This window comes from Paramormyrops kingsleyae, chromosome 17 (assembly GCF_048594095.1).
Source record: "Paramormyrops kingsleyae isolate MSU_618 chromosome 17, PKINGS_0.4, whole genome shotgun sequence".
NCBI classification, from domain to species: Eukaryota; Metazoa; Chordata; class Actinopteri; order Osteoglossiformes; family Mormyridae; genus Paramormyrops; species Paramormyrops kingsleyae.
This window is the reverse complement of record NC_132813.1, coordinates 21,052,198-21,070,577: the sequence shown is the minus strand read 5'-3', so window position 1 is coordinate 21,070,577 and position 18,380 is coordinate 21,052,198. Positions and strand designations below refer to the sequence as shown.

At 46.3% G+C, this 18,380-nt stretch overlaps 1 protein-coding gene across 1 annotated transcript in view; it reads left to right on the top strand.

Annotated features, from left to right (window-relative positions):
- frem2b (FRAS1 related extracellular matrix 2b) overlaps positions 1-18,380 on the top strand; it is a 59,044-nt gene that overhangs the window by 30,477 nt on the left and 10,187 nt on the right. The window contains exons 3-14 of the mRNA XM_023825999.2: positions 771-917; positions 3,816-4,046; positions 6,449-6,574; positions 6,947-7,195; positions 13,530-13,679; positions 15,038-15,247; positions 15,345-15,542; positions 15,704-15,868; positions 16,218-16,400; positions 16,724-16,854; positions 17,428-17,586; positions 18,074-18,377. Of these exons, the coding sequence (XP_023681767.2) occupies positions 771-917; positions 3,816-4,046; positions 6,449-6,574; positions 6,947-7,195; positions 13,530-13,679; positions 15,038-15,247; positions 15,345-15,542; positions 15,704-15,868; positions 16,218-16,400; positions 16,724-16,854; positions 17,428-17,586; positions 18,074-18,377 (2,253 nt within the window). The remainder of the gene's footprint in view (positions 1-770; positions 918-3,815; positions 4,047-6,448; positions 6,575-6,946; positions 7,196-13,529; positions 13,680-15,037; positions 15,248-15,344; positions 15,543-15,703; positions 15,869-16,217; positions 16,401-16,723; positions 16,855-17,427; positions 17,587-18,073; positions 18,378-18,380) is intronic.

Genomic DNA, 18,380 nt, shown 5'->3' with positions numbered 1-18,380 from the left:
CTAATTCCCTGAAATGGCTTCCTTCACTGCTGGAGAAGCAGCAGGACTTGTACCTAGAGTGGCACCCCCTGCTGGGGCATGAACCTTGGGGCTGTCTGTATTACCTGCTATGCCGCCCGAAACTGACAAAGGTGCTGCTTTTAGAAACACTATTTATCTGTCTCATGCATGCGGGTCAAATTTCCCTTGGACTTGGAGTGTCGTCATGTGCACCTGCATATGAAGTTCCCGTAGCTGCTGAGGAGAAAGGCAAAGCTTTTCCCTGGTAACTAGTTTATGAAGGTTCAAGGGACATTGCAGACCTTTGCAGGACATGCATTTGTGAGTATTTCTTGGAGGGTGGGTCAGGGTATGCTAGGTTGGTGGTTGTGTGTTTGTGTGTTTTGAAAAGGCAGCAAACCCTGTACTGTCTAGGAACTTAATGGGTGTTTGCAAAGACCATAGGAAATCACGCTGTCGCATTCAGCAGGATGGACAGTTAGACCTGGCAACTTGGACTTTCTGCAGCGGTAGTGGTTGCTCTCGAAATCAGCCCTGTCAGCATCTGGAAGGAGGTTCTGGATAGACGAGGTTTGCCAGTGAGCAACCAAGATGTTGGGGCTGAAACCTCTTCATTATATTGATGTAAGCACTGGTGCCCTTGAAAAGAAGTTTCTAGTAACTTTTCCATGCTATTCATTTTACACAGTACAAATAATACTGATGCAAGTATGGGGGGAGATGTACTGAAAGACTCATAATGGACTCATCATGCCTCACATTCTGCGCAGGGGGAAATGAGCTGAAGGGGCACCTTTTTAGCCTGAACTGGTGCTGGATCTCCCTGGAGAAGGAGTACTATGTGGTGGACGAGGAGGCCAAGTTCCTGGAGGTGGAGCTGAAGCGCAGGGGCTTCCTCGGGGAGACGTCTTTTGTGAGTAAGTACTATACCTCCATGACTTCTCCCAGTCCAGCATCCAGAGTTAATCAGCCATGTGGCAGCCATGCAAAATAAATCTAAAACTCTTCAGCAAGCTATTCTTCATTACAGTGTTATACAGTCATTCCTTACCTTTGCGAGGGTTACGACAGAGGATCCCTGTGAATGTGAAAATTTATGAATAATACTTGGGCCCCCCAACCTCAACCCATAACAGTCTGCTAGCCTGAATGATAACATAATGTCTTTATTACCAATTTCTAAACAGATCATACTGTACTGTAGACTTTCCATCTCCATTTGCCCTTGTCATTTCCTATTTGCACCTTTTAAAATAATATTAAACAAACCATCTAAATTATGCCCCTGTATGTACAAAGATACTACTGTGCACACTGGGAGCATTACGTTTTGGACCGGTTATTAAAAATGCAAAATTAAAAGTTAAAAAGTTAGTGCAAGAAACATGACATTCCACAGTCACAAAGATAGCTATCACAAAGTCAAGTGAGGCTAGTTGCCAAGACAAAGTTGCACGGTGTACCCAAGTCAAGATTTATTATATATATAAAATGTAAGAGAATCATCTGTAGCATCTGCAGGCAGAGGGTTCGTATCTACAGTATAGGAGTCTTTCTCTGGATTCTTTCATACTTCACACATTCCCACCTATGGTTTACTTTGCATTTTAATTTAAATTGAACACAACTTCCAACAGAGTGGTAAAAAAACGATTTCAATGTTTCATAGCATGTGCTGCGTTCATTATTAAAACACAATGCATCATCATGTCACCCTGACTTGCTACTGGGAATTGGCTCGTGAGCCATTTTATTTATGTCCTGCGGACAAAGAATGACCTTTTGGCCCAGGGCCTCCGGGGTTGAAGATAAATTAGAGAGTCTTCTGGAGAAGGCTTATGGCTGTTTAGCTCACTTGGCATCAGACTGGAACACACAATGGGTCCTCGGTCTGTGTCACTGTCATTCCCAGTTCCCGGGGGTCATCTTCACAGTCAGACAGTTTCATGGTCCCACAATGAACGGAGTATGGGCTCCTCGGCAGAAGGTCAGCACCATAAGAGATGCCAGTACTCTTCAGCATTTGTCAATTCACTTTAAATCCATTTTTATATAGTGTACTTTCCTCCAAACAGGGTCAGGCGACTGCGCTTAACCAGAATAGCACAGCAAATTGATATAACCGTTCAGCACAGTACAGTAATACATTTTGAGTTGTAAACAAAATTGAACAATGTGGAACAGGAAAGAGAAATACCCCAGGAAGTAGTGGGAGTCAAAGGAGTCGTGACGAGTCACAGCAACAATGTGATGAGTCACAGCAACAAAATGAACAGAACTGAATTTAATGAGATGTTCCATCACCTCCCTTGTTGAAAGAGTTAAGTATCGATCACTAGGCAGTGTCTTCTGTCACGGAATCCATGATGAGACTCAGCCTTGCTGCTGTACATTTTGTACTTTGCCATTCGTAGTTCTAGACTGAACCTGTGTGCCACCTTTGTAGGGGATGCTTAGAAGTGCAAGTCTGCAGGAATTAAAATGTATGAAGTCCCTTGTCTTTTGGGGGCAATCCGTCTTTCCTGCAGGCGTTTTGGCCAGTCCTCTGCCTGATAGTCGCACTTCTGAGTTTGATACGGGCATGCCGCGAAAATCCTGCGTTTTATTTCTGTGAATCTCAGCAGTTACGGCGACGCATCTAAAATTTTAAAGGTCTTTTGAGAACTTTACTGTTTTCTGTCGGGTCCCTGACCTTTAGTTTATTGGTTGAGAAATATGAAAGTGAGTACTAGCAGGAAGATTAATTCAGCAATATAAAAATGCTCCTCCAGATTTATACCATAGCTAAGATGGAAAATTGATCCTGCAGAAGAGGAGGAACCCCCCTCCCCCCCCAACTCCGGCCCTCCTCCTATTTTACACAACTTCATCTCCCCTCAGTAGCAAGATGGAGCAATAATATGAGATGAAGCTGCAAATCATGGAGCAGCTTTAACATCCCCCTCCCTGTTTGACCCCCACTCTGAAAAACTTCTGAAGCCAGTTTGTTGGAGAACGCCAAGCCCCAGGGTTTCTTGGTTCCCTCTCGCTGGGCCGCAGAAATCCGATTGGTGATTGGGGTGCGGGATCACTGCCGAAGAAAGTTTGAAAACGATTGGCCATCTTTTCACCAAAGGCTGTCCGTTTGAAGATTGTTGCGGTTTTTGTATCGCTGAGGCAACCGTGTTTGTGGGTTTCTCAGCTCAAGCTCGCGGCTCTGAGGACGAGCTTGGCACCGCGGAAATGTTAGTTATCTTCGAGAAGCCGGTCTTTGCGCTCGTCTGTCTTGGGCGCTGAGCCGAACCTTGAAATTCTTGTCGCGCCGACAGACAAAAAAAATTCAACCGGCGTGTGAGACACGAGAAGAGCTCTGTCTTCCGTCGGGTGACCTCGATGATAACCCCTGGGGGAGGGGGGGCGATCATGTGGGTATGTTTTATTAATTGAGGGCTTCCCGCTGAGCTTCGAGCTGTTATCAAACGGGGCGAGTGGCATCCATGCACCAAATGGCAGCTGCTGATGCCTCTCTGACAGAAGAGTCCCAGCCAGCGACCGCGATCAAACACACCGGCCGTGAGCGGCAAGCCGGGCACGACGCCCTCTCGGGAACGTCATCAAGGGCACAGTGCCGCCATGACTGGCACCCAATTAGCGGGCCTTGTGACTGACATCCACGGGCGGGAGACTTGCTCACACGTGACGGGCTTATAAAAGCGCGATCGAAATACTCGCTGTCTGACTACTGCGTCGATGAAAACATGTTTCAGTCTGTTTTGGGCTTGTGGAGGGATGATGTCTGTGCTTTTTACAGTAACTCTTCCTGTCTGTACCAAAAGGCATCGGCACCAGAGATGGCACAGCCAAGAAAGACGAAGACTTCAGAGGGAAGTCACAGAAACAGGTCCAGTTCAACCCAGGCCAGACCACAGCCTCCTGGAGGGTCCGCATCCTGTCCGACAGTGTGTTCGAGCAGTCGGAGACCTTCCAGATTGTTCTCTCTGAGCCCGTCATGGGGGCTCTGGAATTCCCACAGGTGGCCATTGTGGAAATCCTGGACCCAGCCGATGGTTAGTTGGCTGCTCACATCCTTTTTATCCCGCTCAGCCCCAGTAAATTCCCAGAGGCGCTCATTCCTCATTTGCTTTGTCACGAAACCAGACTGCTGGGATACCCATGCAGCACTGCAGTGGCAAATCTGCTCTTGATCATCGCTTGAAATCAAAGTCACACAGATATCTTGGGGTTCCGCTGAGGTGAATTCTGTCACTTAGCATTTTTAGCAATAAGTTTACAATAACTTTTTAAATAATTCACAGAGTCCTTGCAGATAGCACAGAAAGAAAGAAATGAATCTGCTGTGGCGGGGGGGCACACAAGAGTGTGCAGGTACAACCAGTTTGACTACGCCACCCTGGGAACTCCCACCTGGGGAAATACCCACCATTAACATAACCCAATAGGTCACACAGGTTCATCCACCAAGAAAGGCAGAGTCGTGTTTCTGTGAACCAAATATAGTTTATTAATACAGAGTGATACTATAAAGCAGGGTTTCCAAAACAGAAAATGCGGATTGGAAAACAAACTAATGGGAACAGAATTGGAATTGAATTCAAATTCCAGGGAGATTTAAATTCCAACTCCATTTCTAGTTCCAAATCCCTACAATTAAAACATAAACGTTATTCACACGACAGCAAAGAAAAAAACACTCAAGCAGCAACTCAGATCAAATGAACGGCAGGAAGGGAAACCCCCAGCAGCCGTAACTAGGTGGAGTGTGTGACCACCTATCCAGGAGCAGCCAGGGACAGACAGCAATTTTACAGACTCCCCCCCTGCTCACGATGCTGCATCCCAGACGCCAAACAGAAACAGCCCATCAGACAAGCAGCCAGTGGGACAGTCACCCCAGCATCAAGCACACGCTCAAACGGCGCCAAAGTGCGCCAATCTGCGCCAAAGTGTGCCAATGTGCCCTCTCTATAACAAAGGCACTAATTAAGGGCACGCTAAACAGGCGAGGCTAAGACATTTCAACCTTTGCAGGTAATTCACCCTGCCGCAGTTATTTTACCATCGAGGACAGATGGAAATGGAGTGCAACATGGTTAAATTTTGAATCATTAGCAGAAATTCATACAGTCGAAGGTCACATTTTATAGAAGTAATTTCACGGTGAAACAGTGATGCTGTTAGTTTGACTTTATAATTAAATGGGTGTATAGACCGTAAGGTCTGTTGTGAAGGACTCTGTTAGACTGGCAATATATATTTTTCAGAGAGCAGGGGCCACCAGCCATTGTGGGGCCTCATTCTAGGGCTCAATGGATAGATCACTGTGCCAACTGTAGGGTTTGAACTGGTGACCTTCTGATCACAGGCATAGCTTCCTCACCCACTGAGCCACACACCAGCACTCAACATGCCAAACTGTACGCATTATATAAATGTGGACCAGCATGTATCCTTAATGTTGGCTGAAAACAGAAGTATTTTGCAGACAGTGTTTATTCAGCTAATGAGGCTGTGATCAGTGAGTGCGACTCAGTGTTTCGGGCCTGATCTTCTGCTCCAGTCCTGCAGGCTGCAGCTGGTCTTAATGGTGTCCTGGGGGGTTTGTTGCTGGGTTCTGTGGGCATGAGACATAACCACAGCTGCTCTGCTCCAGTGACTTGGCCCCTATCGAGGGAGGAGCTCTCATATTATCATATTAGTGGTATTAAAACTCTTAAGACTGCAAATACAAATTTACCTTTATGCCCATGTAGAAAAAAATGCTTAAATGATCCGAACTGTTTTTAATTTTTTTGTGGGGGGGATATAGTGCGTGTGAAATAACAATGCACAGCAGCTTTGCACCCCCGGGTGATTATCAAACACACACAAAAACTTCTCCTGTTTAATTAATTTCTCTAAAGCCACTCGCCGTCTCAGATCCTCGTAGATTACAGAGCATCTCTCCGCTCCTCACCACAAGTAACAGGTCCCAGAAGAGCAGTGGCTGTTGTTGTCGGCTGCATGTGACAGACCTCGCGCCACATAATGGCCTCGTGTTTATATAAGTGCTGCAAAGACTGGGAGTTGGATTAGAGATGAATCATAAGTGTGTGAGGACTAAGGAGTGAGAGGACAAACTTTATTTTTCATTAGTCCCACTGCGATTTCCAATTTAAATTTGCCTTAAGCTCCTACAAACTTATTTTGCAACTTTAAGTTATATAAAAACTGTAAAGCATCCATAAATTCTTTTCAAATAAGTATATTTGCTCAGCAACTACATTTATTGAAGGTACATTGGCAGGTGAGAGATAATAAAGCCTGATATTCTTAAAGAGGGCCAGTATCTTGTCTACAGATACATCAGTCCTTCATGCTGTTTCAATAGCCTGCATTCGCTTCACAAGAACATGCACATCTCCATCCTTCATGATGCCTACTGCCCTTCTGTCATCTTCCCCGTTTGTAGAGTCAACAGTCTTCATCCCCTCGTCCGCATACAGTGTGGAGGAGGACATCGGCGAGCTCCTGATCCCCGTTCACAGGAGCGGGGACGTCAGCCAGGAGCTCATGGTCTTCTGCTACACCCAGCAAGGTAGGACTGGGACTCCCTGGAAACTGACAGGCTCCCAGCTTGAGTCCTGCCCATATAGCCTGGGACCTGTGCTTTGTGGGACTGCCACCTGCTTCCACCCAGTGGGAAGAGAGTGAACCCAGCTGACCTGGCAGTACTCCATAATCCCGTCTGCTTTGATTTGCAAGCATCATTCCTTTCATCTCGATGGGCTGCTCATGTCTACGGTTAATGTGTAGGATCCCGACTCAATGGTTTGTCTGCTGCCTCCAAAGCTGGGGGTTTGAATCCCGTTTCTTTGCCAAAGAAGCAGTCCAGAGTCCATGATTCGCTAATTTCCCTTGAGTGTCTTGAGTTTCTCCCTGTTGATGTTTTCTGCCTGGTTGTCCGCAGTCACTGCCACGGGCACTGCCCCCACCTCAGTGCTGTCCTACTCGGACTACATCTCCCGACCAGAGGGCCCCGGGAGCGCACTGCGTTTCAACGGGGGTGAGGCAGAAAAGCCCTGCCGGGTGGTCATCATCGATGACTCGCTCTATGAGGAGGAGGAGAGCTTTAACGTCACGCTCAGTGTCCCCTTGGGCGGCCGTCTGCGTCACTTCCCCACAGCAAAGGTCACCATCCTGTCTGACCTGGATGACGGTAAGTGCTGTGAGCACATTGCTCCAGTCTATAGTCCATAAATCTGCAAGGATCCAATGCTTCTACTATTTGACTGCTAACACAGTGCACCCACATTAGGGGACTCTTTTGTTTTATGATGGGGGTGGGCGTGGCTCTATGGGTAGGGCTGCAGTCTCACGTGTCATGGTTTTGGGGCTCAGACTCTTCTTCCAGCTCCCTGTGGTTGTGTGGCTTTTCTCTGGCTGCTCTAGTTAAAGTCCTGTCTATAGACCTATGATAGACTGGCATCCCATCCAGGGCATCTGCTGCCTCGTGCCCTGTGATAGACTGGCATCCCATCCAGGGCGTCTGCTGCCTCGTGCCCTGTGATAGACTGGCATCCCATCCAGGGCGTCTGCTGCCTCGTGCCCTGTGATAGACTGGCATCCCATCCAGGGTGTCTGCTGCCTCGTGCCCTGTGATAGACTGGCATCCCATCCAGGGTGTCCCCTGCCTTGTGCCCTGTGATAGACTGGCATCCCATCCAGGGCATCTGCTGCCTCATGCCCTGTGATAGACTGGCATCCCATCCAGGGCATCTGCTGCCTCGTGCCCTGTGATAGACTGGCATCCCATCCAGGGCATCTGCTGCCTCGTGCCCTGTGATAGACTGACATCCTACTGAGGGCATCTACTGCCTCATGCCCTGTGACAGACTGGCATCCCATCGAGGGCGTCTGCTGCCTCATGCCCTGTGATAGACTGGCATCTCATCCAGGGTGTCCCCTGTCTCGTGCCCTGTGTTAGATTGGCATCTCATCCAGGGAATTCCCTGCCTCGTGCCCTGTGATAGACTGGCATCTCATCCAGGGCATCCCCTGCCTCATGCCCTGTGATAGACTGGCATCCCATCCAGGGTGTCTGCTGCCTCATGCCCTGTGTTAGACTGGCATCTCATCCAGGGCATCCCCTACTCCCCTGACATCTCTTTTGAGTGGTACTTTTTTGGTGTGAAGAAACCTATTTTGAATAATTTATCCTCTATCTTTGTTTTTTTCAAGGAAGTTAAGTTTTCTTGTATAAATTCTGTTCCGTGTACAGCAGAATTTAAAGGGAATGAGAGTTTGGCACTGATTAGACGCTTTGCTTTGCTAAGTGAAAATGACTTTCTTCTCATGTCACTTTCTTTTAAATAAATTCTCAGTGGGGAAAAAATGCACATCTGCCAGTTCTACCCCCTCACAGTGGTCTGCATTTGTATTTAAAATGAGAACTGAATCACAGTATTGCAGGATACTAGATGTTTTAGTTTGCCGGTGAAACTCAATGTCGTTGATTGAAATGTGCAGGAAGTCGACCAAGTACACAGTGATCAAAGCAGCCAACTCCTCATGCCTGTAGTTATTTCCTTTAGGTGATGAATTCTTTCTTGTTATGTTGACTTTTTAAAGCAAATGATGAGCAGTTCTTTTCTCCAGCAGTTCTTACCGCCTGTCTGTGTTGGCGCTTTGATGCCTCTGTCCATCGTCGTCTTCTTACCGTTCTGTATGATCTCCTGCTTTTTACTGCTGGCTCACATGAGCATACATTTTAAACAGGTTTTTAAACACCAGCATATCGAGTTATCACTGTCCCCTGGTAAGCTGTGAGCAAATGTCTCCGTAGGGTGTTTGTGGACTTATGTGCTTCAGTATGCAATTCTGGAAAATCAAGTAAAAAAAAAAAAAAACAGATTATTCCTCTCAATCTGATGCAGCCGAGTTTTCGTGTCTTAACCTTCGACCTCTGGAGCTCTCCCATTGGACAGCGGCTCTCCTTGAAGTCAAAACCATGAAGCCAAACACTTCACTTTCCTAACAAAGCATGGAAGCTGCTTCAAGGAGCTCTTCCTCCTAATCCTGTTCCACATGTCACAGATTCATCCCAAATAGCATAATAAGGGTTTAAACTCAACTGAGAAGGATTTAGCCATGGAGTAAAAAAGGTATCCTTAACACTCTATTTTCATGGTTCTTATGGGTTTGGAACACACAACAGTTACAACTGACTTTAAATTTGTGGCCAACAAAGTCATACATTTTTCATGACTCTAATTAAAAAACTTCGCTAGGAGCCTTTTACACTCTGCGCACGTCCCTCTCAGCACTTCAGGATACTGCAAACATCATGGTAACAGGGCTTTTTTTAACAGGCAGCAAGCAAAGTTGATTCTATTCAAATTAGAACTGAGTGCATCCTGGGAGGGGTCGAACCTAAGGTCATGAGATCAGTGCCACCACAATAGGACACTGGGGGGGCACCATTCTTGCCTCCCAACAGGGGGGTAGCTCAGGCAACTGGTAGGCTGTGTATTTTTTCCCCATTCGCTGTTTGCTTGCTTGATTCTCCTAAGTTTTAAATGAAAGCCTTTGTGACTCTTTGCCCCCATCCTAATATATTAAAAGTACATCCACATTCCTGAGCCGGGTCAGCAGTATTTGGGGACATATTTAAAGTCACAGAGACGTCACACCAATGCTCCCAGGTTACAGGAATTCCCATTTTTGTATGTTTTGTACGTTTTCCACGTTTGTAAGATGTTTCGCCTGCACACTCGGATGCCATAACTATTGAGAAGATTCTTCTGCAAGTGGATGGTTCAGGGTCGAGAGGCTGAGGTCTTACAGACATAAGTGGGTGTCTAATCCACCAGTAATAGATTTCCAGCTATTAAAAGTTCCACCTACTCTAAGTAACATCAGGTTTTATGTGTTAAAGAGTCTCTTAAAAGGAAAAGTGAAGTTTCGTTCAAGCCTTAAAGTGTTCAGATGGGCCTCACCGCCAAGAGCCACTCAGACAATATCTTTCAGACCCTTGGGATCTCGCATCAGCGGCACACATCACTCCTCTACCATCCCATCCCCTCATCTTCAGACCATTATAGTTTTTTTGGTGCCCCGACCACAGGTGTGACATAATGGTGACCGTCGCTATGCATAGAGTGCACACTGTCGGAATGTCTGCTTGTATTCTGGAAGCGGCAAAGGGTGAAATTTAAGTATCCCTTCAAAGGGTACAAATGCGAAAGGATTATCCGACCATCTTAGTTGATCAGTTGTCCTGAATTCGAAGGCTCACTTTCCAAAGCAGGAAGCTGAACAGCCTCCAGCGCCCATTGTGAGACAGTGACAGTCCCCCAGACAAAAGTGAAGGCGGAAAACAATCACCTTTTGTTAAAAAAAGACAGAATTTCTTGTCATATGACGAGCCCCCCACCATCGTATGCTAAATTCAGAAATTTAACATCGGCCTGGGGCTGCATTGAGAAAGAGCTGCTGACAGCCTGAGCTGCGGAGGCGCTGTAACCTGATCAATCGTCTCTGGGACGTAACCCTATCTCCATGTGGTGCTGTGTGCTCCAGGTGCATTCAGGCACAGATTCTTGGGTGCTAGCACACTCTGTACACATTTATGACGAGATATTCTGCAGTGCCTGTGGTGGGTGGCTGAGGGGGGGTTGCGGGGAGGTAAGTGACACTGCATTTATTTAGAGGGGATGTCATAGGGATGCTGTGGATTTTTTTACCGGAACAGAAAGCGATTATGGTTTCCCTGTAAGTATGATGGTTGTGCCTCATCACTGACAGCTGCAGTGGGTGGGGGAAAAATGGATATACTCCCTTGTGGGGGCATAGGCTGAGGAAGATACCCCCATTCCCTGTGGGATGGGTTCACGGGAGAGACACACTCACATGTCTGGAGACCTCCAAATTCTCACAGAACAGGAAAATTGCCATCTGTTTGTTTTTGATTGACCAAATAATAAAGCATATCATTTCCATATTTTTACGGCTGTATATTTACAATAGCAAGGCAAAAAGCACAGAGAAAGGACCCATTCTGTCTGCCACATGGGCACTAATGAGTCCCACTGTTCCAGACTGCAGAGGGGTGATTGGTTCATTACGCCATAAGTTCTTAACAACAGACAGACACTGGTAACTCATGTTGTGTAACAGAATAACGGAATGTAAACAGTTACCATGGTTTCCCCAGTAATGAGTGTCGCCACTAGCATGTGGCATCACAATGTGATCCAGGTCAAACTGGCCACAGAATTGCCCCCATTTGTGTGTGGTCATGTGACACGTACCATGAAATTCTCTCAAACCGCTTTCAGAAGGGGGTGGAGGGGGGAAGGTGAGGCTTGCTGCTTGGAATCAGGGCAAAGTGAGAGAACGATCCTCTGGGACCTTTAGAAGGGGCCAACATCCTGTTAGCAGACGTAGACGGGCTTTGTGCTGTCGGGCAATGTGCCCGTTGGCTTTTGTGGTTAACGCTGTCAAGTGAGCCTACCTGCTTTTCCGCTGTAGTTGGCGTACGCAGACGATGCCGTCACTGCAGAAGCTTGGCAGGAGCCGATCCAGGCTCCCTGGAGTGCTTCTTCTTCCAAATGGGCCCTGGTCCTCCCCAGCAGCCTGCTGTGGTCTGGGGCTTCTCAGGAGCCAGCAGATCCCCTTTCAGCCAGTCGTCTTTTGAAGCCTGCAGTTGGTTATACAATTGGACCTTATCTTATTACAGTGATTGTCACATGACTAAGTGAGCGCGACGGCCTGGAACTCTCATCTGCTGCTGTGCGGGTACTGAGTCAGATTACCCCGGTGGCACAGAAGCTGCACTCCAGGCCCTGGGGTACTAATTGGCTGCGGTCTTACACCTAGGGCACTGACTGGTTCATTTCCAGGGCCTGGGTAATTTGATTGGTCAAATAGGAAAGACTTTAGGAGGAGCAGAGTCGTATCTCACACAGTTAAGCACAGATAAAAGAAAAAAGTAATAAAAGTGTAATCAAGGCGTAATGACTCTATTTCAAGGTTAATTTCCTACGCTATTTTCTTAGAGCTGTAGATCTGAGGCAGTTTTCATCTTTAAGAAAATCTTTTTTTTATAATAAACGAGGATCAGTCAGAGCATGCTGGGAAATGTATGTGCTACTGAATCTCATTTTCGCTTGTACATTTGAGACATCACCTCCCATAATTATTTATCTGAGCTGTGGCTTGATCCCCGCAGCATCTTAGATGAGAAACACGAATCCATTTTGAGAAGACATGAACTGAGAACACTGTAAACCTTTTTATTGCCTCTGTGGGCTATTAACTGCGTGCAAAAATGGATAGAAAAAAATTTTGAGGGTCACAGCTTAATAATACTTCAAATGTTGTTCTACGAATGAAATCACAGTGCAAATAGTCAGCGATAAGGAAACATAGTTGCTTGTCGTGGTAGTATGTGGAGAGCAGCATTAATTGATAGCCAGGCAGCAGGAGTTAAGCACAGTACTTCATTAAGGAAAAATTCCAAAACAAAATGGAAGAAAAGGTCTTTATGGAAAGCAAAACAAAAGCAGGAAAAACAAAAGCCGCATACAAAACACAGAGAAACTGCAGAAGAAAATTGGTGTCCTAAAACCCAAACTCTCTGGATGCATAGTAATCTCTGACAGATCTATCCAGCTGACCCCTGTACATCCTTAAGGAGGTGATTAGTCCAATCAGGGACAGCTGGGTTTATTAACCAAGACCTCTGGAGGATTGTGGGTAGCAGTCCTCAAAAAGACATGGCCGCTTCTGCTTACTCTGGTCCTGCGCTGCAGTTTTTGCCACATTCAAATACAATTTTCACGGGTATTGTATTGAAACACACACGAGTATTAACAATGATCAATGCCAAGAATGGCAGATCAATCTCCTTTTTTCCCAGTGCCCATGAGAAATCAGACAGATGCATTCTGGGAAGAAGATTAAAGAACAATTTGGCATATTTTCAAAAATGACTTTAAAAGGCACAAAATAGCTGTATATAGGGTGGAAAACCTGTTCATAAGCCCAAAAAATACATAATTACAACACAAATCGTATTGGCCGAGACAAAGGCACTTAATTGTCATTTTAGTCCCAAGTGTAATTATCACAACTTTAGTGTTATATAAAGAAAATAATTGTGAATCAAGTTTCCGTGTTCCCCTTCAAAGTATACTATCAGTCAAATGTTTTTTCAACAAACTGAGATTTTCTACATTTGCATGTTGCTCCCTTAACATTTAATAAAAATATATATAGTATTCTTTGCTAATATATAAATTTATAGTATGTTCACTATTTGAATACCTTTACTAGCAAGAAAATATCACACCTTTGATCACCAAAGTAACCTCTGGTAGTTATAACAGCAGGGAAAATTCAAAGCATTCTTTCTACAAGTGACATTAAATACTGCTCTGTTTCATGGGAAGAAACCTGTGGTAAAAACTTTTGAATGGTAGTGTATATAGGATAAGATGGGATATATAGTAATTATAAAATAAGTATAATATCTCTTTGTTTTTATCCAGTTCCTGTCTTCTACTTTGGAGACATGGATTATCATGTGGACGAGAGTGACGGCTTTGTTGATGTCCGAGTGTGGAGGACGGGTACAGATCTTTCCAGAACAGCCTCCGTCACTGTGCGCTCCCGCAAGACCAAGCCGCTATCTGCCGTAGGTAGGAGGCCTCACCGGGTTCCAGCCTTCCACTGAGTATGCTGTATATTTATTTACAGTATCAGTCAAAAGTTCAGACACACCAAGCCACCTGCATAGGAGACTGATAGTATCGCATCACATGACCTGGTCACCTGATCTAAACACATTAGAAATGGATTTGGAGGAGTTTGACCAGAAAGGGAAGGAAAAGCAGCCAATGGGTGCTCAGCATACATGTGGGACCTCCTTCAGGACGGCTGGAGAAGCTTCCCAGGAGGCCACCTCATGAGACTGGCGTAGAGGAGACAGTAGGGTCAGCCAGTCCCTGGGGCCATTAGGCCTTGGGCCCAGTGGTGGGATCACTCTGCCTGCCACAGGATTTGAACTGGCAACCTTCTGAGTCCCAACCCACAGAGCTGCCCCCCCAACACATTACTAGTATTTTTTGTTTAATACGTTTTTGGTCGGTGCATGATTCTACATATGCTATTTTACAGTTTTGATTTCTTTATTCTAAAATGTAGAAAATTCTACGGGTAAACTTTTGACTGGTACTCCCATTCATGACTGATTCTTCTTATTACTGTTTAAACTAATTGAATTAGATGAAAAACGAAATTATTCAGGTATTTTGAAGGTATTTTGTCATCTCTGCCTTTAAGACATAAATTTTATGCTTTCTGTATAGGTCTGTAAACTTAAGGGTAAACCATGTAGGACCAAATAAAATTACAATAAAAAAGTAATATCCAATGTATAGTTGTGAGTCTATTTTACAACAAAAGGGAGAATTTATCAACACCTTTAAAATGAAGCAGGCTCTGAGTGATGCATTTACATGATTCTTTAACACGCTCTGTCACACCCATGACCTCAAGGGGAAGGACTCTGGTGAATCTGCACTCTGTGATCCTGCTCCATCCCACGATGCCTCCTCACATCACCAGCTATTATCCAGCCTCTATTTCTTGCTCTTTTTCACTCCCCTCTTAGGTATGATCAGATCTCTTAAACTTGGCTTCTGATCACTGCGCCTCATTACTTCATGAGAGGAACGGAGAAAGTAAAGGATCTGAATGCCAGACCAGGCCTTTGCCAGCCAAGGATCTGAAAAACATAACAGTACCTTCAAAATATATGGCAATAAGTATTTAATTAAGCCTGTTTTTCTCCAAAGGATGTTCCATAGTTGCAAAGGTCGTATCTAATGATGCTTAAGGTTTCTAATGAGGTTTCTTGGATGTTGATCAATACCTGACTTCTTCACCCTTGTATGCAAAAGAGGCTCAATTAGCAGAAGCTTTCAGCTCCAGAGTGTGCGATTCTCCAGCGTTTTTCATTTGGTCAGTCATTTGTTTTGTTCTGTTTGTTCTGCAGCTGGTGTAGACTATGTAGGGATCAGTCAGAACTTAGACTTTCCTCCCGGGCTGAACATGCAGACCGTCAGGGTCACCATCCTGGATGACCTGAGCCGACCCACCTTGGAGGGGCCGGAGAAGTTTGAGTTGGTTCTCCACATGCCCATGAATGGCATTCTGGGAGAGCCGGGGAAGGTGACCATCTTCATCAACGATTCCTTCTCGGACCGTAAGTTTATACACAACTGATATCACAGGCGTGTCGATTTATTGCATTCATTTTTCAGATCTTGGTTACAGATTAGGATTTCTTTCCCCTTGACAAGTCCCAAGGGTCCAGTTTCAGGAATCTGTGTACATCGCCAATGAGAACCAAGAACAGGTCTTGGCCCTGGTGTACCGCAGTGGTGACGTCAGCGGCCTGTCCACGGTGCGCTGCTACAGCCGCCAGGGATCCGCAGAGGTCACTACGGACTTCCAGGAGCGGCCAAACACTGATGCGTCCATCATCACCTTCCTGCCCGGTGAGGGAGAGCCCTCAAGTTGCCGAATGCTTGACTTTCGGGAAGGTTTACGTTAGCTTTTGGTGACTTTTCTCGTTTTGAGTGGCTGGCCTTGCTGGGATGTAAATGCAGCAATGGTGGGTTAGCATTACGAAGGGCGCTCGCTCTCTTCCTGGGTCCAGGGGAGGTGGAGAGGCCATGTGTGTTGGCCCTGGTCGATGACTCGCTCCACGAAGAGGACGAGGAACTGCGTTTAGTCCTGGGCAGCCCAAAGAGTGACTCGCCATTCGGCGCTTCCCTGGGCACCCAGAAGGAGGCGCTCATCAGGATAAAGGATGATGCAGACCGTAAGGCGGGGGCGGGGGTGGGGGGGGTCTGTGGAGGCACCGACAGCTTGCTGTCTGTTTTTTCCCCTCTCTGATATTCCCTCCAGTGCAGCACTGTAATGCACCTTCTGAATTAGATGCGAAATTTTATGCATATTTAGGCTAAGGCTTGTTTGCTTCAGTCACTGTTGATAAATGCTGCGCTACACCGTATAAATTAACTTTCAAATTAAAATACCAGGCAATTGAATTCCCGAACATCCATCCATGTCCTATATACAGCATGACGGTCAGCCTGTTCCAAGAAGCGCAGGCCTGGAAAGAATGCCAGTAAATCCTGAGCAATAAACTTGTTATTTTTTTTAACCAGAGCCTGTCATCAAGTTTGGGGAGACCAAGTTCAGTGTGATGGAGCCCAGAGAGCACGGTCAGGTGTCGGTGGTGCGCGTCCCAGTCCTGAGGGTCGGGGACACCTCCAAGGTGTCTCTGGTGCGTGTGCACACCAAGGATGGTTCAGCCACCTCGGGGGAGGACTACCACCCCGTGTCTGGGGGTGAGATGTGCTTCAGTTAAATGCTGAATGTGCTTCTGGTGCTTTTGGCAGCATTTGCAATGCTTGTGTTGTGGCTCCTTCAAATAATGGTCAACGGGATCTGTAGGTGGCGCGGTGGTTAAATGCAGTGGGTTTATATGCCATGAAGGAAATTTTGTTGTATTTGCATCCTTAACCTAAAACATGTTATAGAATGTGCAATGTCATTAAGTGGATTAATTTTTATACGAGTCTGAGTGTCACTGTACTGTGCATACAAATACTGTATTTGGCTGAAGTAGGAGAGCCTTATTTAGGGTGAGTAATGCCTTTGCTCCAACCAGACATTGAGTTCAAGGAGGGCGACACCCAGCACTTTGTGGAGGTGGAGATCCTGTTTGATGGCCTGAGGGAGATGAGAGAGACTTTCACTCTCCACCTGAAACCTGATGAGTACATGGTGGCTGAGACACAGGTGCAGATCACAACTTGCAGAGCACGATGTGCAGATCACAATGTGCAGATCACGCATAAAGAATACACAAGTAGACCACAACGCGCAGACCCCAGTGTGCCAACTACATATGTAGAAGACATGTTCAGACCACAACGTGTAGACTACGATGTGCAGACCATGATGTGCAGATCACACATACAGAATATATGTGCAGACCACAACTTGCAGACCACATGTGTAGACCACAATGTGCAGGCTACCCACGCAGACCACAATGTGGAGATGACATGCGAAGACCATGATTTGCAGACCACACATGAAGACCACGATTTGCAGACCACAACGTGCGGGTCACACATGCAGCCCATAATGTGCAGAACACCTGTGCAGACCACAACATGCAGATCATGATGTGCAGACCAGTGAGTGCTCATATAGGGCCTGGTGCCCTGTGCTTCGTGGGATAGGGTTCAGCCTCTCCAGAGCCCTGTATTGGATATGTAGCTGGGAGATGAATGGATAAAAGTTTACAATAGGATATCTTCAGGAAGTGTCATTAATCATGTCCTCACCCTCCGTGTCTTATGACAGGCAGCCAAAGCAATCATCTACATCGAAGAGGCCACCAGCCTGGCCGATGTGACCTTCCCCTCTGTGCCCCAGGTGATCTCCCTGCTGCAGTACGACGACATGCGCAGGGGAGGACACAGCCCCCACCCCGCCGCTGGCTACCCATTGGTCTGTGTCACGGTATGATGCGCCCGCCCATCACTTTCTCACACGCCATTGGCTGTGGAGCCCAGTGAGTGGCTTGTGAACCCCGCCCACTTTCTTTTGTCTCTGTCATCACTAGTATTAACCCAGTGCTTCATTAATTTGCTTTTACTTTAAGTTAAGTTATTAAATTAAAAAAACTACTTATTTTCAGTGCAGCCTCCTTTTACATGCTTCTTCCGGAAAGTTGGATGATAACACTTTTAAAAGGATTCCTCTACAAATGCCATCATATGCATGTCATTAAATACAAAGAGCCATGTCTGTATGCTTGACCTAGGGCAGTTATCATAGAATTATAAAAAAATAATTACAATTTAACTGAAAAATAATGTAACGCTACACTTCATCTCTGCTGGAAATCACTGTTTAAAATATGTCATTGTATTTCTGTACAGTATGGACTTTACAGCCATTTTTTAATTATTGTTTTGTTCACTACTCTTTTCTTCCACTCTTACAGGCATGTAACACAAAGTGCTCAGACTACGACAAAACCGGGCCTATCTGTTCTGCCGAGCGCATCAACGACACGCTGACCCAGTACCGCTGGCTCGTCAGCGCCCCCGCGGGGCCAGACGGTGTGACGCTCCCCATGCGCGAGGTGGACTTCCACACATTCTTCACCTCCTCCAAGCTGATCACCCTGGACTCCATCTACTTCCAGGCGGGCTCGCGGGTGCAGTGCGTGGCTCGCGCCGTCAACGCCGACGGCCACGACGGCCTGGAGCTCAGCAGCCCCATCGTCACCATCAGCGTGGACGAGGGTG